We start from the raw sequence: 25,680 nt of genomic DNA, 5'->3' as shown, positions 1-25,680 counted from the left end.
TATTTATGACCACCTATGTTTAAAGACCATTATTTAAAAAGTTTACTCAATGATTTTATTTAGTAATAAACATGCGTACAACGGCCGCTCGTAAGTAAGGGGCAGATTTAAATATTTGAATGGCGGTCTTATATCTGTCCACATATTACTGTTGTAATGAAAAATAACAACGCGGGATTTCTGTGAAATATCAAATTTAATTAAATATTCAAATAATTTAAAAATTAGCACAAAAAATTACATTTTAACATATATATGTACAATTATTTCTATATACACATACATTGTTATTGTATAAAGGAAAAACATATTTTTCCTACTACAATAGATTTTGTACATGACCTTTATACGTAAACGTACACGTTTCAGTAAAACTGGACGTCACTTGTTTTAACGTTATGGAATGTGAAATCAAAGTGAAAAATCTGGCTTAAAGTTCGAATCTTCTTATTTTAAAGCGTAGCTTTATTTAGGAAGATTTCCCAAATTAACTAGCACTGTCCCAGATTTTGTTAATAATTTTGCATCATGTTAACTTACGACAAAATCGACAATGTTGACAAAATTAGTTCATTATCACTATTCACTGTAAAGCTTATAAATTTCGTTTATTTATATTCTTACAGAATTTATATTCTTATATCACATTTTAACAAGATTAAGTTTAGAATATTATAGAAATATCATAGGATATTGGTTCAGATAAATGGGCATGTTCAAGTTTTCTTAAACATGGAATTCTGGAACACACATTTAAACAATCAAGTTTGAGTCGCTTCAACTGCAATGAAACACTATATAGCATGCTTTATGTTAATGTCTAAGTCAGTTTAAAACTGGCAAATTATTTCAAATGAACCAAAAGATATAAACTTTTCAAAAGACTGCATAAATTCCACGTGACATGGTATGAAATGATATGTTTATACATAGTCACTTACACATGAATTGCTTTCTCAAGGATTTACGTCTATATAAAATGCATAATAATGAATCTTAATCAATAATATGACGGCATATGAGACGGCAGGTGCCCGTGAGACATCACGTGATTTGGAATACTCGATGGAAAGAACCCGGTTGTTGTAGCTGGCCAAGGGTACGGATTTCCCGTCCCAAATATACCGGGAGAAGGAGCTGACGATATTGGGCCGTGTGTTGGGGAAATAAAGTTTAATTTTGGTGACGAGTACGCGGACATTAGCATGTCCTGCTGGTATTTGTAAGCAGTGTGATCCGGTGTTGAGGGTTGCATAGCCTGGGCTAGCCCTGCAAAGTCAAATTTATATGCATATCTCTTTCCATGAACTTTAGTCATGATGTTTTTATCATAGTAGTATCTCAGCGCCCTGCTTAGTTTGTCATAGTTCATATTAGGTTTGCTCTTTCTTTCACCCCACTTTCTCGCCACTTCATCCGGATCAGAAAGTTTGAACTCGCCATTAGTCCCTTCCCACGCAATAATCTGAGCGTTCTGGCTGTCAGAAAGTAGTTCCAACAAAAATTGCCATAGTTGTATTTGACCTCCGCCTGCAAAACAAAAACGTGACTTGTAATTTGCTGTCGTACACAAAGTAATATTTCAAGCGATGTGTCCATTAGAATTAAATTTACATACAAATGCAAACTTAAATAATTGTTATGTCTAATAAAATGTTGTAAACTTTATCAGTGGGAAGGAGATGTCTGTAAAATCATGTCTTTAAAATAAAAGATATTTTACTTAGTTCTTCAATAAAGAATATGTTTAATTAAGACTTACCAGTATTTGAGAACCTCGCTGAAATAGGCCCAAGAATTTGATATGCATCTGGAAAAAGAGAACAGTTTAAAAATTAGACAGCTAATTTAAATAATCATGTTTTTACTTACCGGAAGTGAATCATAATTGCTAGACTTTCAAATACATGTTGCATTTTGAATATTCCAAATGCCACCGATTTTTATGTTATGTATAAGTTTGTTTTTTTAGCAACGATTGCTTACATAGGCAACATGTTTCATAAATATGCAAAAAAATGACTTATTTATTTCGTCCTTAACATGCTAGTTTAGAAAGTGATTGCCCTTTGCCACCGGTAAAGAGCCAGACTAGCTTGCACATAGGCTCTTTACCGTATGTAGCTTAATTTTTATACTTTGATATTAAAATTCAAATACATGTATACAGTACTGTTTCAAATTCAAAACAGTGCAAATCAATTACACATATTCAGGAGGTTGACCACTAAACTTTGCGCTTTGTTTTACAATGAATTGACATTAAACAGTTCATAAAAATGTATTATATGCTAGTGAATGCTTCAGCTGTAGAATATCGTTTCGTAGCACAATTTAGAAGACATTTTCAAAGTCTTAATAATTATCTTCAAGACTATTCCCGAGAACTTATTATCCAGAAAATCTCTATAGACGGGTAGAAAAATCGCTAAATCAGGCGGTAAAAACTCAATGGAAAAGATTAATCTTAAAAGAAATGACCACTTATTCCGTGTAATCTCATTTGAAGTCTCGCGTGAGTCCACGAGATGTAATGGCGAGCTAATGTCGGTTTAAGATCCGTTTATTAAGTTGTATTGAGGATGTATTGAGATGAACAATCATTATTTGGACATCTCACGAGATTTCGATTGTCGGCGAGGATATTCGGTTAGAGCCTCTTCGCACACAAAGGTGATTACATTCAATGTAAAAATGAGGACAATCAAATTTAAGCGATGAATTTGCAATAACTACAGTGTGTACGGTTCGTGAATTACAGTACTGCACGAGAGTGCAAGTCTCGCGGTAGTTACAAGAATGATATAATTGCAAGAAACGCATCGTTTGGAATGTTTTTGAATCCGTCGTCTGAAACATTTTTTGCGACAACCGCAAGCTAAGTACTCTAAATCTGTCTTAAATAAATATCTATAATAATATAGATAATACAATCTAATAGCGAGCTTTCTTTTGAGACTTAAACCCTGCTGTACTCATGCGACCATTGCAGACCAAGATCATTCGGCAAATCCGTTCGTTATTCAGTCAGTTTATATTTTGAAATTGTCCCTTAAATGTTTCAGTTCATATTGATGATATTAAGCACGTTAAGGGAAAAAAGGTAAAGACTGGGGAAAAAACATTTCTTTCTTATTTTTTCATTTCAGATGAATCCAAGATAGATGAACAACTGACATCAGAGTTAAGAACGAAACATTTTTGTCTTCTTAAATGAAACCTTAACCATTGTACTGCGATAATCGGTGTCAAAGAATCTGGATATGATAATTGATATGTTTGCATTGCGAATCATTATTGTCTGACATGCGCACAGAAATAATAACTTATTAGCACCCCAATCATAACTGTCAAACTCAAATTAGCACGTGCCAAGTCTCGAGTGAAACGAGAACTGGGCAATGATCTCCGAGAGTTACTCGCGTGCAGGTCAGAGGTCGCGCTTGACCAATTACAGACATCGATGCGGCTGGTCACTTTGCCATAAACATGCGATTTATGGACCATGGGCAAGGACTTTAACGTCCGACTGGACATTTAAAAAGTTTAATTCGCCGTGTAAAAGACGCTCGCCTTTCTAATTATATCGATATGATTATTAATAAAGTTTTACGACTTTATAACGCCGCTTCAACTTTTCCGCTTTTCTTTTTATATCCTGAATCACTTTGTTTACTGTAAGCAATGACGTTTATTCTAAAGTGTTTAAGTTATAAGTGGAAGAAACTTAAAATATTTCAAATTGTTATCTGAACAAATCAATAAGTACATGAATTATGTTTATAGATGCGCACAAATATTTGTGCATATGGAAAGAACATGTAGATGAACGAGAAATACATATAAAGTTTAGTGTCCTTGTAATATGTACATTTTTATGTAATTTACAAGCGCTGTTTGCAGTGAATATTATATTCGTTGTAAAGATACTAAGATACTAAGAGTAAATAAGCTAAAATGCATTAAAGAATATTCATTTCAAAGACAAACAACAAAATGAAATCAAACTTTGTCTAATTGCGTCATTATAAATGTTTTTTTAACGTTTCATTTTTTTTCCGTTTCTTTTCTATGCTTTCTCCGGTTTTTTTCTTAATATTTTGATATAAAGAGAATAACAACAGCTGCACGCGCTCTCACAAGATCACGTGAAAGCGTTGGTCACTTGTCGCCGATGGATATTTGTTCCAGCTACTGACCAATGTTAACATTTGCTAATGGAGCAGAAACGAAACTGAATGACACATCAGTCCAGTAAATTAAGTCTAAAAATTATAGGACGCGTAAAATAACATGGCACCGTATGACAACACCCGCGGCAATAATTTTCTGTATTTTACAACTTTTGTTTATTTTCTCAATAATTAGCCATATTTTTCTTTACGATTTTTCATAAAAGTTAATAATAAGCATATTACGTAAAGCGATAACTTTCGATAAGTTTCGATAGATTGATGTCGGATTTAGTTACTTTTTAATGCACGCAACTTTTTACACGAAACTGTTTTTTTCTTATCTTAATGCTAATCATTAATAATGACAAGGAACTCTTGTTTCTGTACGAATAGAAGGACATGATACAGTGTTCAATATAACAACGACAAGTCTTTTATCTAAAAGTGGATAATGTAATATATTCAATTTTAATAAGGGCCTGTCCATCCTGTCAGACAGTGAGGGAACCAACCTCAAATATGTCACTTGGCTTATCTAATATTTCCATATAAGCCACGAAAGAGAACGGCGGTCGAGTGATTGACCTTGGGATCGTAGATTCGAGCCCTACTCGGGCACGACCATATTTCCTCATATGACACCAATAGAATGGTAAGTTACGAAAGTTGCAATACTTTGTTTCACAGTCGAGCTTGAGTTAAATTATGTTTAAGCTCAACTAATAGCGTGACAGTGAACTATAATAGCCATACATGACCTGCTCGGAAAATATCTGCTAAGATATCTATCTAAGTCTAAGAAATAAAACCTTCCATCCTGAATATTCTCAACGACGTGCCAAGCGAACTGGCTATTTTTATAGTTTATAAAGTGTTTTATTCTAGAAAGCAAATGGTACGTTACGCGTGTTCTTGCAGACAGAACAACATGCTAATTAAAGAAGTACAGAAACAAGTTTCCATATATCATAACCATTTCTTTATTGTTTTTCATAACTGAGAAAAAAACAGGACAGACTGTTGACTCTGGAACAACGGTAAATATCAATTCTTTAAGCGAAATCTGACAAATGCAACGACAGTCAAATCGTATCTCAGAAATCCAACAGGGCGGAAGCGGAACACAATAGAGATATTCCGCATGAAGATCAACCTTTCATATCTCCAGACTTTGAAGAGCTTCCAGGAAGATTCGCACGAGGAGTTGAACGGTATTTGACATATTCAAGATGACAGTTGGTGAAATGATGAAGACGTACAGAAAAAGCCAGAGTTAGCAAGTGCAAACGTTTCTATCCGATACGTCAGTCAGATAAGAAGGCATAAGCGTGTCATGAACAATTGATTTTTAAGAGTTTAGAGCATTTAATCTGACGATTTTTTTTCTAAAATTTGCTTTCCAGAGGTTTCTCGTAGGTTTATTCAGACTAAATTATTCTAACATGTTGTTATCTAACATTAAAATTTTATTTTGCTTTAGTTTATAAGAATTTATTTTAGGTCGGTTGTGTTGGAAGCTATAATCTATATGAAACACTCTCGAATCCGTTCCAGGAACCAACCAGAACTAATTAAGCAATGAATGTAAAGTTTCTTGCTCAAAGGAACAACGACTTGCTATTGACGGGGTTTGAACCAATGCGGCTAGCAATCGTTAGATTACAAATCCGACGGATTAACCACTCGGCTACGCCGCCACTCAATTTGTTTGCTAACATTTAATGCCGTTGTTTCTTCATTTTTACGGAGTTTTTGTTTTTATTCTCATTATTTCAAAAGATACAGTGACAGAAGGCATATCAGATATGTAAAGGAAGTTGATAATACCTTGTGTAGACTTCCAGTGTGCATGTGGAGATTCGAACCCACCCTTTCCAAAGCCAGCAATGCCTGCTGGATAACCTGAAAAAAATGATAGAAATGTATGCTTAAATAAATGTTCTTACTGAACATTATTTTTTAAAAGAACATCTCAGAGAAGGAAAATATATATATATTCAAACATCAGCAATATTGTGAAACATTTATTTCCTGTTTCCTTTTACGAATGACGAGTTTCTGATATAGTTTTAGTCTCAGATAAGTTTATATCGCATGATTTATCTGGCACTTATATCGAAAGTATCGATACTTTACGATTAAAATCGAAGCAGATTTGAAAACTATTTTCACAATGATTCAGACAACACGACACATATAAATTACAAACTTTTAAGATATGTAAGAGGAGGAAACTGGTAAACTCTATATGTAATTAATAATATTGATACTAACACTAAAAAAAAATCTTATACAATGAATATCTAGGTGAATCTGGCAATCGAATGAAAAACAATCAGTAGGACTATAGTTAAACTCGGCACAAAGTAAATTTTAGCGGCAAACATGAAAAAAATATCATTATTATTATTTAATTGTTCAGCAATCAAAAATGGGAAAAGCCTGCTCATTTAAATTGACTACTTGAATTATCAACCGTTTAGAAATTTAATAACAGTATCCGATAACCATCTAATATCCCCTACAAAATTGACGATGTTAGATTTATTTGCGCTATTGACACAAAGTGGTGTTATTTAACCCAACGGTCCAATGAAAAGTAACGCAAAGGCGATTGATCCAGCGGTTGAAGGGATGAAATTATGTGACGGGGTGAGGCGCTGCGTAATAAACAATCTGATGGCATCTTAATTTTTCAACATTTTACAAAATGGTTTCCATTTTAATAAACAAAATAACGAAAATTTTACCATCTGTACAATGTTGCTACAAATGACTTAAAACGGATAATGATTTTCTAACCAATTATTACAATTTACATACAGAAAATCAATTTTATCATGACCTATATGTTCATATAATCATAAAAATGATTTAGGGCACCTAAAATCTTTACATCATACAGGTAAAAAACTAGTTCCAAAAAAAAAACAGCATAGAAAAAAGCATTAATATCAAGTTCAACTAACCAGTAAACAGAATAATGTTATAGAAATGTAACATTTTTAATCAAATTGACATCACGGTGAAAGACGTGACAAACGTAACTTTAACCACGGATTTATATTACAATAATAATATAAATCCGTGCTTTAACGTGTAACTTATGTTTCAACGTCAGCTGAAGAATCATAGCTGTCACGGTTATATTTTTTTTAATACAATGTATTATTATTATTTTAATGTAATTTATATATTGATTTAAATAATTTCTAAAGTAAGCTTTTGAAAAAATGGCAAAAGTTGAAATAATTAAAGTCCTTGATATACGTGTGATGGTTTTAAGGCGTTTCAAACGCTTTACTCTTCATACATCGTTGTAACATAACATTATACAACAATATACCCAAGGCTTGAATATCTGAATTCTCATAAATTATTTTCAGGAAAAAAAGTTAAATGAACAATAAAAACTACACGATATTTATAAATGCATATATACATGTATATAAAAATACAAAAAAGAAAACGAATTTAGTGAACTAGACAATAGCACATGTAACATGAAAAAGTAGGTCTATTTTTTCCTACGCACAAATATCATACTTTCAGTTTCACTTGACACTGTTTTATGAAACCTGCTTTAAGACAAGGAAGAAAATACACACATATAGTTTACAGGGGCTGTTAAAATAACTACATAATATGATGACTATATTAACTACCGAGTGTTTTCAAAAGCACTTAACGCCGCGGGTAGCTTATTCTTTTGATGTACTTGTTTTTTTTGTGTGTATCATATATGATTTTTCAGTATGGTGTCATATAATGATGAATAAACAATAAGCATGTATAAAACAATAGATATGAATGAATAATATGAAAGTTAAATCACATAAAAAATGAATAGTAAATGTGCATATAAAACGTTGTATCAACAATAGAAAAAATGCTTTCATATATATATTTTTTTAATTTATACTATTATTATTTGCTGTCAGAACCTTTATAAGTTTGATAGGTTTATTCTACCATATGGTCCATGAAAATGACAAGACTGTGTTTAACAACATATACATATAATATTTATAGTAGAGAAAGTATATACAAAATTGTATGTTATTATTGAAAATAACTACCAAAAAAGTCGTTAAACTACAAGCATATAATTGAGCCGCGCCACGACAAAACCAACATAATGGGTGTGTGACCAGCATGGATCCAGACCAGCCTGCGCATCCGCGCAGTCTGGTCTGGATCCATGCTGGTCGCAAACCCATAATGTTTGCGCGGCTCATATAATGCTAAAAATGAATAATATATGAGAGGATAGTATGGTATATGTTTATTACCTGGTGGTGGACTTTGTTGAGGGGACCAGGACTTGCCGAATCCCGGCTCTGCAACATATATAATACATATATTAACATAGCAACACAATGTAATGAAATTTATTTTGCATTTTAGGTTTTCGAAATTGATGGAAATATTATGTCAAGTTAGAAAAGCCTACGGTATAAAACGAATTTGATTCCTAAAAACGTGATCAAATTTAGAAAATGATTATTTTAATTATGATGTTTTTATGAACATAAGTATAACTATATTATGCAAATTGTATATTTTCTTTCAAGGTATTTTTTTTAGTTTATAGATAAGTATAATTATGGATATAATTATAACACTGTAAATTTTCTACAGTTACAAAATGCAAATGTCTCATTCTATATTTATACTGGAAAAAAAAGATATTTTAAACCATTCCGATTCCTCCTGAAACAGATTAAACAGAAGAAAATCTCATGCACTTACCAGGTAGCATCAGTCCGGGAAATCCGGAGGTATACGGACATTGCCGAAGATAGTCGGATGGTGATAGAGCATGCACATGCAGAGAATCGTCAAACTTCCGTTCATAAAATTTCATTGTCATCGTTTATTTATTTTGTTATATGTTAATACTCTTCACGACACTGTCGTCAACCATGATATATTATATGTTTCCGTCTACATTCATTTAGTACTCAAAGTTTTCTATTTACGTTTTTTTTTGTTCCTTAACAAATGTTAACAATAAAGATGTATACACTAAGTCCAGTAGTTAGTTTCAGTTTTGCAGAAAAATAAGCAGATGACAAATTAATCATTCACGTGTCAATTTCCTTTAGAAACAATCAATGTTCACACCAGAACTGACTTTAAGAATGCGTTTGCTTATTATTACTTAGTCGAGACGGCCATATTCGTGAGAGGTTTATGCATTCTGTCGCGCGCAAAGAGTTATCCAATCAGTAGTCAGGAAGTCGTTTCTATCAACCAATATTTACTCGAGAAGTCATTTACTGCGGGATCGATACTGCCCAATATAGAGAGATTTCGCAGCTTTTTGCAGACCGCAATTATTTGTTTTGCCGAAATAAAAGGAACACTTTATACGAAACGCCGTCCCTGTCAGCTGATGTCTGTCAAATCAATTAGGTATAAAACATCTAATGTTCCCGCAATTGCCGAATATATACTACCATAAAATCCAGAGTGGCCCTTAAAAATATGTTAATCCTTTGATAAGACCTTGCTGCACACATTTATTTCTAAATAAGATATTTAAGTATTTATGACGTGTACATTTTCATTAATAACATCATGAAAAATATCCGTGGTAGATGATAGTATATCTTATGAGATAAGCCCTGGAAAAAAAGAATGTTCCTATTATCTAGCGCACTTCTGGAACTGACGCGGTCTTCGTGACTGATCTTAAATTTTGTCACTTTATGAAATTCAGAAACTGCCATTTTTACATGTATGATCAATATAAAGAATAAAACTGCGTGCAGGAACAAGCAAAATGTTTTACTTCGTTCTATGGAAACTCTTCAGAGTGCCGGAAATGAGGTTTGTCGAACCGGAAATTTGCTCGGAATCCGGAAGATGCGGAACTATGGGACGGAAAATGGCGGATGTAACAAATCACCGTTAAAGTCAATTTTGCGTGATTCATAGAAAACTGTTGAATTTTTCCCCTTCAAAAACTTGTAGAAATTTCAGACTTGTTTATGCTTCGGCATTAAACATTATTATGGTTTTTTTTATTTATCTGATTTTACTTTGGAAACATTTGCTGTCCCTGTCATTTTAATGGGATATTTCCGGGAAAAGTATTCAAAGTAAAGTTCGATACTTTTAAAGTTATCTTGTATTGTTTGCAATGATAAATTATGTTCTGAGGATATGTATTAAATTTTAAAAACAATGAGCAATGAAACAAATAAATAAACATATGTATGATGATACAACAACGCTCTGACTACAGAATAAACTATTTTCTCTTACTGTATTGTTTTTAAATAAAAATGCATTATTACCATTGTTAATATCATTATTTTTCTATAACCATTTGTTTAAAATATCTAAAAAAATACATGTATATTACGTTTTATTTATTTTTTAATCTGGCTTCAAAAAAAATTCCAATTATATTAGTTTACATATATTTATTTTTAGTTTCATTGTGATGAAAACTTGTCATTTGAGTAGTTTTCATGGAACTAACCAGTGCTGGTGTCATATGACGAACATGGACGTGACTAGAGTAGGACTCGAACTCATGATTTCTGGGTTAAGTGGCATTGTAAGTATATCAAGGAACAAAATTTCTGTCTGTATTTTACAATTTCAATCAGACTTCCTTTGGTGTGATATATAGAAAAAACTGTGCTTAATACCACCTCTGTTTAAAGACCGCACAGAAGAAAAGGAACAAATAGCTTCCTACTCAATCCGTAAATTTTATTTTATGTACTTTATTATGTAAATGTATGGATTATAAATAAAATATTGTTTAAACTAAACATTTAAGACAAAAGCATTCTTATTTTAACTTTGAAATATGATGCAAAATTACAATTTTTGGATATATCACATGTATCAATTAAAGCAGCATGCATTTTGTAGATAATATCTGTCATTTTTTTATTTAATATATCTACTTGCAATGTAGCAGAACGATGGCTTGACATCGATTGCAATTGTAATGAAGCAATTCCATGTCAGCTCTTATATGTTCATAAAATGACTCTATACTTTATTCTAATAACTTCCGGTTAAATGGTGTCAGTAACAATTTAGTGCGCAACACTTGTAAACTGAGAACATATCATTCCGCCATTCATTGATTAGAGGAACTACTTTTTTATCCAACATGCAACTTAATTCTGATCGAAGAAAAAATAATTATGCACGTTGTAAACAAAATAAATAGCATAAACCGCCAACTATTCGCCCCGTCCCCTAGCTGTTTCAAATTATAAGCAATACGAAATGACCATCAAAGACCAATCATTACATATGTTATATAATAGATAGATAAAAATGGTGCTGATATAAATAAGTATTAGTATTTCAATACAATTATTTTTCATCATAAAAACATGTTCTAACAATATTAGGATTTCCTCCTATTCTAAACCATACATAACGTGAAGACATACAAAGAAAAACATCTGTGTCTACTACAAGTTGTATTTAGAAACAAAAAGAAGTGTGTAGGACTTCTTTTGATAAAGGAAACATTTAGAAAATCAAGGAAAAGTGAAAATGTAAAACAAAAATTATTTCATACATTACTTTATAAAATATAAGAGCAATTTACGTGTCGTGATTGCTCATTTACTTAAAAACAATACAATTTCTGATTTTGTAAATATAAGTGAAATTCGGACTCAATATTGATCTGTCTACATGTTTTGCATTAGAAACGATATTTTTCTGTTAAATGTATCTGTTATTTCCAATTCGATTTTTGTTCTTTCAAAAAGACAATCAGACTTTCTTTTCAGCAGCATGTATAGAAATTCATATAAAGTGAATCAGTAAAACTATTTACTCATCGACTAACTTTGTCATCCAATTTCTTTTTCATTTTATTTGTAATGTGGTGAATGTCTATTTAATATATTCATTTGGAATTTTATTTCCCCATTTACTCTTTAAATAAGTGATCGGCAAACATCAAAAGTCAGATCAATCTATGACAATTTTGTTTCATTTCCGATCAAAGTGGTGCGTTAATTTCCCGCTTTCCGCTGGTAAATTTTACTTTCAGGAAAATCTGTGAGAATCAAGCAGAGCTGTGACGGTGACAACAATAACACAAATTTTACAATACCAGACATGTTTGCCGTCAAAACAAAAAATAAACACGTCCTTAAGTAACGATATATTTGTCCTTGCTACCTTAAATAAACATAAACATACCAAATCAAAAAGTTGATACTTTTGATGCAAATACAAGACTGAACTATTCAAATATAATGAATACAATAACCAAAGTTTCTTAAACAAACTATCATTATTTCAATCGAGTTTGCCACCATGAAATTGTGCGTTCTTTAACTCTACTCGATTTTTCACAGATGTGAAAAAAATTAAAGGACCGATTATGAAGGTTTGCAAACAAAATTTCAGCGCGATAAGCCGATTTTGCATCACGGCAAAGAAAGATCAATAACGCTAACTTGGATCTTTAAAACTATGTATATTAGTTTAAGGAATGTATCCTATTTTCATATAATAAATTCAGATTACTTTGTCTCGTATTTGTGGTTAAAGGAACCGTTATTTGTCTAAAGTACCGCTGTTTCCGTTTTCACACATGTTGAAAGAAAATTTTCCGTGGAACGAACTCGCTGACTTTTTGCCTCCATTAAAGGAATGCTGGATTAAAACACAAAATGGCCTACATCTTAAAGGAGGCAGATTAAAAACTTCAGTTCCTTAAGATAAGGTCAAATTGCAGAAATACAGAATTAAAGTTGCATTTTCTTTTTGTTAATGATATTGTTTCGACGTTATGAGGCGCATTTTACATCATTCGTTCAATACTTCAAATAGTTAGGACTTAAACAGAGCTAAATTTATTCTTTACTTCCTTTATTTGCGTGTGTATGTGTGTGTTGTTTTATTTACAAATCGTATTATTCAGTATTTACTGTTTCTTGTTTATACATATATGACCTAAAAAGCATGCAAACACCTTACCTACACACGGAAATCAGATTTCATGTTTATTTGCATATAAAGTATACTTTTGACAACTTACAAATATAGAAAGGATGGTCAAGATCACAAATACATACAATATATATGCTTCAAATATATCTACTTACCAAATAATGTGGGTTTTTTTTGAAAGTGTGATATAAATATTGGCCATCGTCCCTTTAACGATGGTCAATCTTTCTATTATTTGAAACAAATAAAAATTGTAATGAGTTATATACCGAATTTTTAACGTATAATAAATACACCATGTATATCTATGTGAAAATAACGCACAATTCGTGCAAAATGTAACGCAGAATTCTGCAATAAATGGCGGATACCTGGCAAAATTTCCAACGCGGTAAGAAAACTGGTCAATATAATTTTCATTTAACCAAACTGGAAAAAATGAATAGCCGCATGCGTTATTTTCACATTCCAGCGTCACTGGATATACACGGTGAAATAGGTTGAGATGAAATTACTTAGTCTTTCGTTCTTATACATGATTTTTGATAACTTGAATGCATTCAAGATAGTTAATATCTAATCGAAACATATAAACTATTGTAATAACCCGATGTAACCTTTCAGATATTTGAGACAGAAAATGCCAAAAACATTTCGGAAATGCATAGCATGCTCTCATTCTAAATCTACAGAAATAAATCAATAATGCCATAAAGAATTCAATACTAAAGTATATGTACAACATTCGAGAAGTTAGAAGCTTGATTTCATTTTATGATAGATTTTTTTACCAATAGAATAATGATAGTTCATTCAGAGATATAGGAATTTTAAAATAGTATGGCAGAGGCATTTCGTGCTAAACTTACCTGGTCCTGAAGTTGACGGCGAGGTGCCATCATTCCCTGCTTTGTAAGCTGCAAAATATATGATTATATAAATTTTATAGAATTTCTTTCAACGAAAAGACGTAATAGTTTGGTGTGCAGTAATAAGTCAAAGTCAGGTTACATATATCAGAAGTTAAAATAAGAATAAAAATCACTGAAAAATCAATACTTTTCAGTCACACAAAAAATTCTAACACTATTAAATTATGATTTTCGTAAGAAACTAGACTTAGTCTATGTGACAACCCAATACCTTGTACCTCCGTATGGCAAAACAGACGCTTACAATGCAAAACGAACGTTTTAAAAACATTTCTTATCACGGATGGGAAACATTAAAACATCCAGATGTACGATGTCGTTGAACAAAGAGCAGTTGAAGAGAATAAAAATAATTATGTTCCATGTCGGCATGATACATTGTACTATGTCGAATGAAAACATTTTTGCGACACATTGTGGTTATCTACCTTTTCAGTCTCTTTATAAAGAAATATTTCAGGCTGTAGTGTTTATTATCATAACTTACATTCTCTCAGATATTCCAAATGATGCATCAGCTTTTCTGCAGCCTCGAATTGACCAGTGGCTTTCACAAACTGATCACGTGGCATGTTACATAGCTCGCGTCCGTTAACATTTGGGAATTTCCCAACGTCAATGACGTCATATAGACTGTACTCCCCGATGGTCCATTCTAACCATTCCTTCACGTGACTAACTGTCCAACGCATTGGGTCTATATCAATTATGTAAATCAGTCAATTAGAGTTTCAAGTGATAAATTAAACTATTTCTACTGTTATGACAAACACAAAATAATATTTGCCTTTTTATAAACAACATATTTTTTAATGTCTGTTAAATGCTACAATTGTATGCACCCCTTACTTCAAGAAACAGTCGAATTCATATAAAGTTTTCAAATGCCAATCTGAGCTTTAATGTTTTTCATAGCATGATTCTGTTCGAATATATGATGATTTGTGTACATTTTAAAGTGGTGATATAAAAAGGATTTTTTTAAACATCTGTTTAAGACAGCAATATCTTGTCAGTATGAAACAGGAATAATAATAAAAAATAACCAAGACGGTGGGAATTAGTTGGTTATTTCTCAAGACGTACTGCGAAGTTTAAAATATCAATTAAAGAGGATTGCTTAATTGTTTTAGCCTGTTTAGGAATGCATTTTATATCATACCCTATTTTCGTCTTTGGTAAAAGTGAAGAATTAAGAATTAAATTAACAAGCCAGATGAACATAAAAAAATCAATATTGGAAAAATATTCCTGATTGAATTACAAATTTGTACCATAAATTTACTGTCAACAATTTTTTTTCTTTAATGATTTATATGAACATTTGACAATTATAAACACGTGGCAAAAAATGTAAACAACTTTGTCTCATTTGGTGGAATAATTCACTTTAGTGAATTCAATCAAATTTATTAACCGAACATGCAAAACAGATTTTCGATTACTTGTTCTATTTCCATTATCAAATCTCACAATCTGTGAGTGTTTGTTAAATTGGCCGTAAAGTGGCAACATTACAATGGATATCGTTAGACCTACATTTAGAGCGCGACATCGGAACGTGCAGCTTTATTTACGACATGTTTTAGCTTAAGGTGAAAAACTAATATTAATTTTCTCATTGTGATGGTTTTCTGAACAATAATAATGTTTCATCCATTTTAAGCCAAAAAAAGGAGAGTTTCCAACTTTCATAATATTACCAAAGTCTGCTGCGTGACATTTCACGAGATAATAAAGTAAACATTACGTTACAAAAAACTGGGTTTTTTATTTTTAACAAAAAAAAATCAAATGTGATTATATCCTTTTACTTCAAGTTCAATGTCCAAATATGTACCATTTGTCCAAACATAATTATGTGGGACCAAAGATTACACATGAAAATTGAACAACATGTATAAAGACCAAAGTGAGATAATGAGATAATAAGCAGAATATATTCTTTATAAACCAAACTACATGTGTTAAAATTTAAAATGAAAACGCACGATGAACATTCGACAAATGAGCTGCGTCACGACAAAACCAACATAGTGCGTTTGCGACCAGCATGGATCCAGACCAGCCTGCGCATCCACGCAGTCTGTTCAGGATCCATGCTGTTCGCTGTCAGTTTCTCCACTTGTAATAGGGTTGGTAAGCGAACAGCATGGATCCTGATCAGACTGCGCGGATGCGCAGGCTGGTCTGGATCCATGCTGGTCGCAAACGCACTATGTTGGTTTTGTCGTGACGCGGCAAATATGTAAGGCTTCATTGTTTATCATTCTTATAAACAAAAAATTACACGATTTGCAACTTTTTCAGTCTTCATGATTATGGACAATTGTTTGTTGGTGAAACGCTGCAAGAATATTATATTGCCAGTCTTACTAAAAATTCAAGATATTTTAATAACTAACAAGAACAAAGTTTCGAAAATTCAGATTTATGAGAAATCTATGTCAGATGCTTTTGAGGCTAAATGATACATACGAAATATAATAAAATATATTAAAACAAGAATTACCTGCAGGGACTACAACTCGTTTTGGCTTTCTTATAGACTGAGCAACAAGAGTATCTTGGTTTTGATTAGTAGCTGATGGAACTTTGAAATGGCCTTGACCTGTATGTGCGCCATCTTGTTTGGCTACTCCAGGATATGACGTAGATGCACAGGAAGCTAAGTATTGCTGGTGAGCTTCATAGGCCGCCATTTCCTCAGCATCTGCTTGCACAGGAAGCATGGGATCTGTTGGCCCTCTTGACTCGGTGTCAGGAAAGCTTTGTGCCTGAACACCAAACTGTCTTTCATATTTTTCATATTCAGCATATGATGAAAAGGTAGCGTAATCACTACATGTAGCACCTGTTGAAATGCCTGTTACTGGTGTATAATAATTCCAGGAAGGGGGACCTGATTGTGCTTGTGTAACAATGTCGCTGGTTTCCGACTTTACTGAATTAGAACGATATGATTCTGCTATAGACCTATTATTTGGTGACATAACGGTTGAAATCTGATTTACTTCACCAGGCGATTGGTATGAAACTGTGGTCTTTTGATCCATGGGTCCAGAAAAAGTTCCCTGAGGGTAACAAGGCGGAGGTTCTTGATAAGTCTGGGACAAATTCGTATTTTCATTTTCTGATATGTTCTGTGTGAACGCTGGGTAGATTCTTGCGTTGCGTACTGCATAGTCATAACCTGGTGGAAACGATCCATTACTACTACCACAGGAACTATGGGAAGAATTGGTATCATTTTGTTCAGTCACCGGTGTAGGAGTATGTTTCATATATGATTTGGAATGTAAATTAGGAACTTCTAATATTCCACCAGACGTCAAAATCTGACCTTGTGTTTTCTCGCAAGAATCATGGGTATGTTCATGAGTTGGTGACAAAGGGCTAGGTGACAGTACATTGCTTTCCGAAACTGAATCATTAACTATGTCATTATAAACTCTTTCCCCTACCTCTGTGTCTGTCATACTATTATCATAAGCTCTTTGCAGTAGATCTCGTGCTTGGACTTTGGGGGATACTTCTGCATCAGTATCTTTTTCCAATGTAGTATCATCATATATCATATTTCCCACTTGCTCGTTTACTTCTTCACCACCCATCGCTATGATTTTATCTTTTTCAGCAGGCTCTTCTGCTTGTTCTGAATAAGTGTTGCATAATGGTTGTTCAACTATACATCCTGTTTCAACTAACGGTTCTTTGTTTGTCTTCTGCTGTTCATCATCGTCCGTATTACTGATACTTATACTGGTTTCATTATCGGCTTTATCAGAGGTGCTGCTTTCATCTATACATGCAACGCTTGTGGCGAGTATATCGTTCCCAGTTGCTCCTGGACTAATTGTGTCGTCTGCTGAAACTTCATGGTCTGAAATATTGTATTTGTCAGCTTCGTCATCGTCACATTGAGCTATGTCACGATTTGTGAGATCATCCGGAGCAGGATCATGGTTAATTTCAACCGATTCAAAAATGACAGACCCTGACTCTGTTTGGGAAAATACCTACAAATACACCAAGAACTTTTCAAAACAATGCCCGTCCTAGTGATTGTTTTAAAGTCAACTTTTAACAAAGAAATATAAATATAACCTTTACACTTTTTCTCTTTTATTCAATCATTGTGTGCAGATAGTGATAAAGTGTGGTGAAGCATGATTGAACTCGCTCAGTAATATGCAATGATTTTTATCAACATAAATATAGGGTACTAGTGGAACAATAAATAATACACGAATACTGGGAGCAAATATAATGGTCGCATAGTATCCAAATTGTTTAAGGTGTCACCCCAGTACGGAATTAGACCCAGCCCGCTGTAGTCTAGAAAGTAGTTCTTTTAAATTTTGAAATGGCCTATTTTAAGTCATCGAAATTGATACTGTTTTAAGTATATCTTTAGTAATTGTGTACATGAAGTTTCATTTTTGAGTACTTTAAAGGTTGTTTTTGATGTATTTTTGCAGCATTTCATTTCTGGGTGGATGGTTTCAGGAGGTACTATGCACAAGAATACACACCAGTTACTATTTGGAATATTCTATAGTGATAACATAAATTAAAAGCTGCAGAAAAATTCTGAGTGCTAATGTATTATGTTTTTTTGTGCAAAATTTACTTGGACTGCATTGGTGTTTAAACAAATGGCCATGAAGTTCCGGTACCGGATATGCTTTGTCCAGAATTTAGCCTTAAATGTGATGGATTTACTATGTAGGATATATAGTAAGAAAATTCAGTGGGCCGTCTCCTTAAGGTTCATCAATAGTTGTTATTTTGTCGGAACCTAATTTTATTTATTTATACATGTATTTATACATGTCCTTTACACAAAAATAAAGTTTTATGAAATATATCGCAACTGAATTTGACAAAGTTCTAACCATATAGTGCCCCACTCGTGAAACTAGTTTTAATTTGCAGCTGCATCCGGTTTATTATGTACATCTTCTAAGATTCCGTAAGTTAATCATTTGGAAGGAAAATAAAAAGAATGTTGAGAACTCATTTTGTTTCTATAGGTCATCCGTCTAATTTATTTAACACATTTAGTGCCTTTTTATCATTATCTCCATTATTATCCCTTGCAACAACTTTGCAAATTTTAAAAGCATCAGTATACTTCTTTCTCCCAATATAAAACACCGGAAATTCATAATGCACTCAACATACTTCAATCTTCATTCCATTTATGTTCTAACATTTATTTGGGGGAGAAAATAACCCACAACAAAACGATACAGTATCAGAAATAAGCAATATAAGGCGACCTTCCCACATAAGAAGTAAAAGTAACAAAATTTATTTACCTACATACAAATACAATGTAGTTTCGTACAAATGTAGTTACTTATTTATTCCAAAATAAATAAATAATATGTCATATCTGTTAAAATAACCATTATTTAGGCCGAATTCCAATGACTGCGCACTATTTCTGACAATTTAAGGCAAAACTCAAGGAGAAAAGTTTAAAAAAATAAAAGGAAATAGATGTTACGACATAAATTACCAATGCTCAATGATTTAGGAAATATTTAGCAAATGCTGTTCTGAAGCAGGAAACATTAACAAATGTTGGCATCCTTAAAGCTCGTATTTTTAATTTATGATTTCCTAATAAACTAAGCGACCGGTTATTCGAGGCGCGTCTTGTTTCCCTTTCAGAATGGCCTTTATGGGAAATGACAACTTAACTTAAAACAATACAGTTTCCTTTTTTTCCTGAACGCACTTCATATGTGTCATACGGCGTTATACATTCTGCAAGCAATGAAGAAAGTGAAGCATAAAAAACAAAATATTGCAATAAAATGAAAGTTTAGAATAAAAATATTACCGTTTCTTTATGCTGTATATCCATCTCTTATTTCCTGTTCGAGTGAATATTTTGAAACAATGTACTGCGAACAAGCAAGCCTTCCATTGTAAGTACATGTATATATCTAGACGAACAATCTTTATGTTGTGTGCTGATAAAAGTTTCATTCTCTAAAGTAAGTACTTACAAGTGGATCACTATATGACGAGGTTACGGAGAACCGGAAAACGGCACTTGTCGCAAAAGGACTACGCAGCTTATATCATGAATCAACAATATGTACAAAAGACGCTTTAAACTCACTATGTGATCTGTGTCTCCTAAACGACTGGTTTATGATGAGGAGACTGAATAGATTGTTTTCTTATAAACAAAAAGGATGTAAAAAGAACAATGATCTGTAGGGGAATGTTGGCAAACAAAAATAACACTTATCACGGCCACAAAATACTGCCCCTATGAAATGCGTCAACAAAATAACAAATAACATTTAATATTATTTTGCATGATCCGACTTTTTCCCAGATAAAGTGAATAAAATATTAAGTAAGTTTGCAACAACACCTGCCTTTGATATGTACATGTATTCCTCTCAGGTGGATATCATGGTTTTATGTTCTATTATGACATGTCTTATAAGGCCATACATATATCTAACGTAAAACATACTATGGGCCGGTTTCTAACAATACAAAAAATATTGAAAAAGATGCCTTTTCTGTTTGAATAATCATATTTTAGGCCGAATTTTCATGACTGTGCATTATTTCTGAACATTCAGGATACGATGAACGAAAAAAGATGAAAAAATAATAGGAAATACATGTAGTTACGACATTAATTACCAAAGCTACTTTTAAAGGTATCCTTTTTAAATTGTATAAGTATTATGATTGTATATAAAGAAGACAGTTCCTAATTTTAGGATATTCTAATCATGGCAGGAGTTGAGTTTATATTAAAATCTTAGAAATGGGTGATCCATCGTAAGCAATGAATAAACAGTATTAATTTAAAATTGCAGACTCGGTTTCATTGAGCCTGTTCATTAGAGATAATGAAAAATCGCAACGTCATTCACGACCCCACCCCGCCACCCCCACCCAGCACTCCCCCCCCCCCCCCACGCACCGACTTTAGCGGTGTTCATTCTTCAACACTAAATGCGCTGGAATCAATGTTTCCGAAGGACCAGAAAAGTATAACAACACCAGCATCTTTCTGCAACTGCCGCATGGCACTTCACATTGAGTTTTTCTTCATAGAGAAAACATAAGCTGTCGAGTTTAAACTGCTTAAATACTAAATATCAATTTCCAATTTAATAATTATAAAATTCTAAAACTGCATCAATTCATCAAACAAACTAAAACTTTTGAATAAAACATACATACATGTTTATAATTTGTTTCTGAACAATAATCTCGATCGACATATGAAGTTACATTAAGTTAGGGAATATTTTTTAAATATTTTTAAACGACCTGTTTTCTTATGTATAGGAAAATCTAGGCAAGTGCTCATACTATGACTACAAACGTGTTTCTTAAATCATGGTAAGCATTGCATAAAGAATTAACTAAAAACCGATTTCGATTTCAGGGTAAGAAGATAATTAGTTTTTTAATGCAACAAACAAATTTCACTTCTACCAAGGCTGCTTCTTTTTCTTGATACGAAATACAGAGACTTAATTCTCTTATAATTAAAGCCAATCTGGTCTACATGAGTGATGACAAGTCTTCGAAAATAAAAAATTGAAGAAGTATAATGTAAACGTTTGGAAATGATAAACCGGTTGCTAAGTAACAGATAATCGTATAAGTTTGACCGTATTGGCATATTAACAATCTATTTTCTGCATCTATTTTATGAATCATATATGACCATATATCAACATCGCGAACAGACAGACATATTGGACATTTAGAGAATATATTAGAAATTCTTTTTGAGGACGTTTGGAACATATTCTATTCAATTTCACACTCAAATGGTTGTTGGAGATTTTATATATATAGGAAATATTACACACAGTTTTGTTACATAAATCACTTGACGAGATGACATGTGTTTTCTGATTTTCATGGAAAAACACACATCATGTCTTAAAAGAGAGAAGAAATATTGTTAAGTGTACTGTTTAATATATAAATCAACCATTATAATACGAATTTTACACTTATATAAAAAAAAAAATCACTCGAATGACGTTTTCATCTTACAGTTGATGAAGTGGCTCAAATGTCGAAGTGGTATTGCACTTATGATATAACCACTTATCGGGCCTAAAATGAATTATACTGAAATTTACTTTACTAGCGATTTTGACAATACCATTTGCCTTGTTCGCTTAACACAAATCTTGAAAAATTGGAAAGATTCAACTATGAAAGACCGAAATATCAAAATGAACGTAAATAAACTGACGCTATTATTTTATGCGGGAGTCACGTGTATTTGGTCGTTCATTGAACTCCGGAACTTCGTTTCTCCTTTAAAGAATCAATAAAATCATGCTGAATCATTTTTTAAATATTTCTTTTTGATTCAATGCCGAAAGATAAGATAGATTAATAACCTCTAGAATGAGTTTATTTGATGATGTTTCACAGTATATTCGTTCAACAATGTTAGATGTAGAGGTGCATGACTTGACTTTCCTATATATAATTTCCCGCTTTATTATTTTTTGTGTTTGATATTTACTCATTATTGTTTAGTTAATAAATGTGTATATTTGAACATCATAAGTTACAGAACTACTTTTTGTATCGCCTCTACTACATAAAAAACAATATTTTAAAGAAACTGTTCACATGTTTATTAAGATGAAAGGTGTCATTGTAACACAAGTATGTACATGTACATGTATAGTATCACTCCACTTACCCATAATTGTTTTGTGCACTTACCATTGGATAATACTGAAAGAATATGACTACATTGTTGGACATAAGCTGAACAATACAAATTGTCCAGAGATTTGATAAAACACGTACATGCGTGATAAATGAATTTTGTTTCTTCATTTGTTGCAAAAAGAAAACAAGAAAACGTGTCTTAAACACTTTTTATGGTTTTAAATCATAAATATGATGCTCAAATGAAGATTTATCAATATTATAGGTTCCATAAAGCATTATTTATAAAGATATTACCGAATTTAACATTTCATATAAATAAAGGGAGGTAATAAAAAATATTTTCTATAAAGTTTAAGTCAAATTTATCAATAAGAAATGAAAGCATATATTTTAATGATTACATATAATATGCACAAATATTTGCAGTACATATTTTACATACTCTTCGATGTTTGAAATTTGTTTTATTTGCATAACTATGTACATATCTATAATTTCACTTAGTGTGGTTTACCACTTTGATGACAACATACAGGATCTTTAAATCTAAATAGAATGTATTATCATTTCAATCGACAAAAACAATAGATGTTATCATATCAAACAATTATAGATGTTATCAAATCATATATAGGATAAGTTTAATAAGTTTGTCACTTATAAAATATTTCTTATGTATACCTTATAATATATATTTTTATAGTATTCATTTTGACAATATAATCTTTTATTTAAAGATGACCTCTGCAAAAAAACTAGCTAAACTTGCTTGAATTTTATACTACGTACTGAGTACACCTGTCCGTTATGTCACTTAGCTTTAGTTCTTACTACTGACCCTTTTCTCTAAACTACAACATTGTACCTAATAAGAAATTCATCACACTTCAAAAGTTTTTTTTTTATAAAAAGGTTATCAGTCAGTTAAAATTACATAAATTATATCAACTTTTACGAGCATTAAGATTTTTCACAATTAGCCAACCAAATCCAATCATTAGTTGTTATAAGGTCATTTTTAACGATTACGAACCTCATACCGGTCTGTTAAAGTAGTATATAGTATACCATATATAGGATTTCTCATTGGTTTCTTGTGGACATGCATCATGTCCAATAACTTATATCAACTGTTTCTCAAAGCGAATTAAAGTTACTGCCCTGTCATGGTGTATCCACACAAAATCCGCCTATCAACTTTTATCCACTCCGTGATAAGTTATTTACGCGCAATTTTCACCCCAACTAGTATCATTCATTAAAAAGTCAGTAGAGTATTTATAGCTTTTGTTTAATAGAGACGTGCTGTTGATCGAGCGTATTTATTCAGCAAGTTTCTTTTTAGTTAAAGACGGTTGACATCTTGCAGGGATCCCAAGCAGCATCTTCCAAAATTTCGCGAACTAGTGATTAGGTTGTATCACGAACATCTTTGTTAAAATATCTAAGGTTACGTCGAGGAAAGCCATTGGTCTTATACCCACTGATGGTCGTCGCTTATTCAATTATACTCCGACATACTTGGCGTTGTTGGCAGTTTTAAGACACTGACCAAAGTTACGTTTGACGGTGTTCTTTGTTCGGCACGGTGCACGTGTCTGGGTTGAAACTCATCTGCCACCTGTGTTACATATTGCAGGATATATAACATACATTTTATACCATGTTACTCAACGAATGGCATTCTTTCAGAGCTCTTGCAGGTTTGGTAGATTTTACGTCGCACCAACACTGTACATGAAGGTCAGCTTGCGACTTTTCAAGATCTACTGCTGAAGAAACAATTTAGGTGCCCCTTACGTATTTTATTTGATCTAAATAGCTGACGTCAAAGTAGACTGATCAGAAAATGTTCATTTCCAATCTGATATAGACTTCTACTGGAAACATTGTCTATTAGTCTATTAGACAGGTCGTCGTTTTCTGCAAACTCCTCACAGCGATTAACTCCTTTTATTAGTACAGTACTGAAAGGGATATCACTTCGTGAAGATCACCAAACTCCTCTGCTGCTTTGGGCAAAGATAAGGGAGACCACTGTGTATGGTTTCAAGGTTTCAAGGTTTATTTGAATACGTCAGGGCCCATATGGGCATGTGACAACATAAAACAGTACATACATACAAAATAATACAAAATGGCAAATTATAAATGGTCATACAACTCCATGATGTAATAAAATTACAGTAATAATTGACTGATAATGGAGGATGAGAGAGAAAAATCAAAAATCATTGCGAGAAAAAACAAAGAGAAAAGACATAAATCTAATAAGCTAACATTATTTAAATAATAACATAATATTTTTGCAAAATATGGCAAGTTTCAAAAGGATATCTTTATTACTATGGTTCATTAATTTTTCAAATTTTAAAGCACTTGGACGTTCATAGAAATATTTATCAAGATACAGCTTTCTTGTATTAACTAAATGTGAACATTCAAAAAGATAATGGAATTCGTCGCCTAAAGAGTTACTGGTACATAGGTTACAAGTTCTAAGTTCTCTTGGAATATCATCAAACCTTCCTTTTTCAATAGGAAGTTTGTGATTCATACTTCTAAATTTAAAGAGAATTAAAGCTAAATTCATAGGTAACTTGCTGAGGTATGGCTCAAAACAAAAATCCTGTTTATAAATCCTGTAATTTAGACATTTACTGGAATTATTAATTGTACTTCTCCTATTTTGCATAAAATGATCACGCAGTCTTAAGTTGACAGTATTCTTGAATGAAGCAGGAGATTCCACATTTTGATTCATCCAAAAATGCGACAATCCAAGATCATTTAAATTATTTCGAACAAAACAAACCCAATCTGATTTAATATTATTCAGAGTATATAAATAATTATTATGAGTTGAGTTTTAGATTTTTTTCAGTACGGCAAAAACAACGTGACAATATGGGTTTTAG

General features: G+C 32.4%; 1 protein-coding gene across 1 annotated transcript; it reads right to left on the bottom strand.

The window, feature by feature from the left end:
* Positions 1 to 177: 177 nt before the first annotated feature.
* On the bottom strand, positions 178 to 20,076 carry LOC132734759 (DNA-binding protein D-ETS-4-like). The gene is made up of 8 exons (XM_060721605.1): positions 19,914 to 20,076; positions 16,572 to 18,078; positions 14,547 to 14,756; positions 13,997 to 14,044; positions 8,468 to 8,515; positions 6,003 to 6,077; positions 1,763 to 1,810; positions 178 to 1,530 (listed from the first exon to the last, which is right to left on the bottom strand). Exons 1-8 carry the CDS (start codon positions 19,935 to 19,937, stop codon positions 1,001 to 1,003), a joined length of 2,490 nt encoding a protein of 829 aa, XP_060577588.1. The 5' UTR covers positions 19,938 to 20,076; the 3' UTR covers positions 178 to 1,000.
* Positions 20,077 to 25,680: the final 5,604 nt, after the last annotated feature.

This window comes from Ruditapes philippinarum, unplaced genomic scaffold (genome assembly GCF_026571515.1).
Source record: "Ruditapes philippinarum isolate M1 unplaced genomic scaffold, ASM2657151v2 ctg3287_1_1_1_1, whole genome shotgun sequence".
Taxonomy (NCBI): Eukaryota; Metazoa; Mollusca; class Bivalvia; order Venerida; family Veneridae; genus Ruditapes; species Ruditapes philippinarum.
The sequence above is the reverse complement of the archived record's forward strand: the minus strand, read 5'-3'. Positions and strand labels throughout refer to the sequence as shown.

Bases quoted from the DNA above. Each gene is read 5' to 3' on its own strand.
- LOC132734759 (XM_060721605.1), bottom strand. From the start codon at position 19,937: ATGGATATACAGCATAAAGAAACG. The intron at 18,079-19,913 runs GTAATATTTTTA...GTGTATTTGTAG, and splicing joins ATATACAGCATAAAGAAACG to GTATTTTCCCAAACAGAGTC. The intron at 8,516-13,996 runs GTAAGTTTAGCA...TATATGTTGCAG, and splicing joins GCCGTCAACTTCAGGACCAG to AGCCGGGATTCGGCAAGTCC.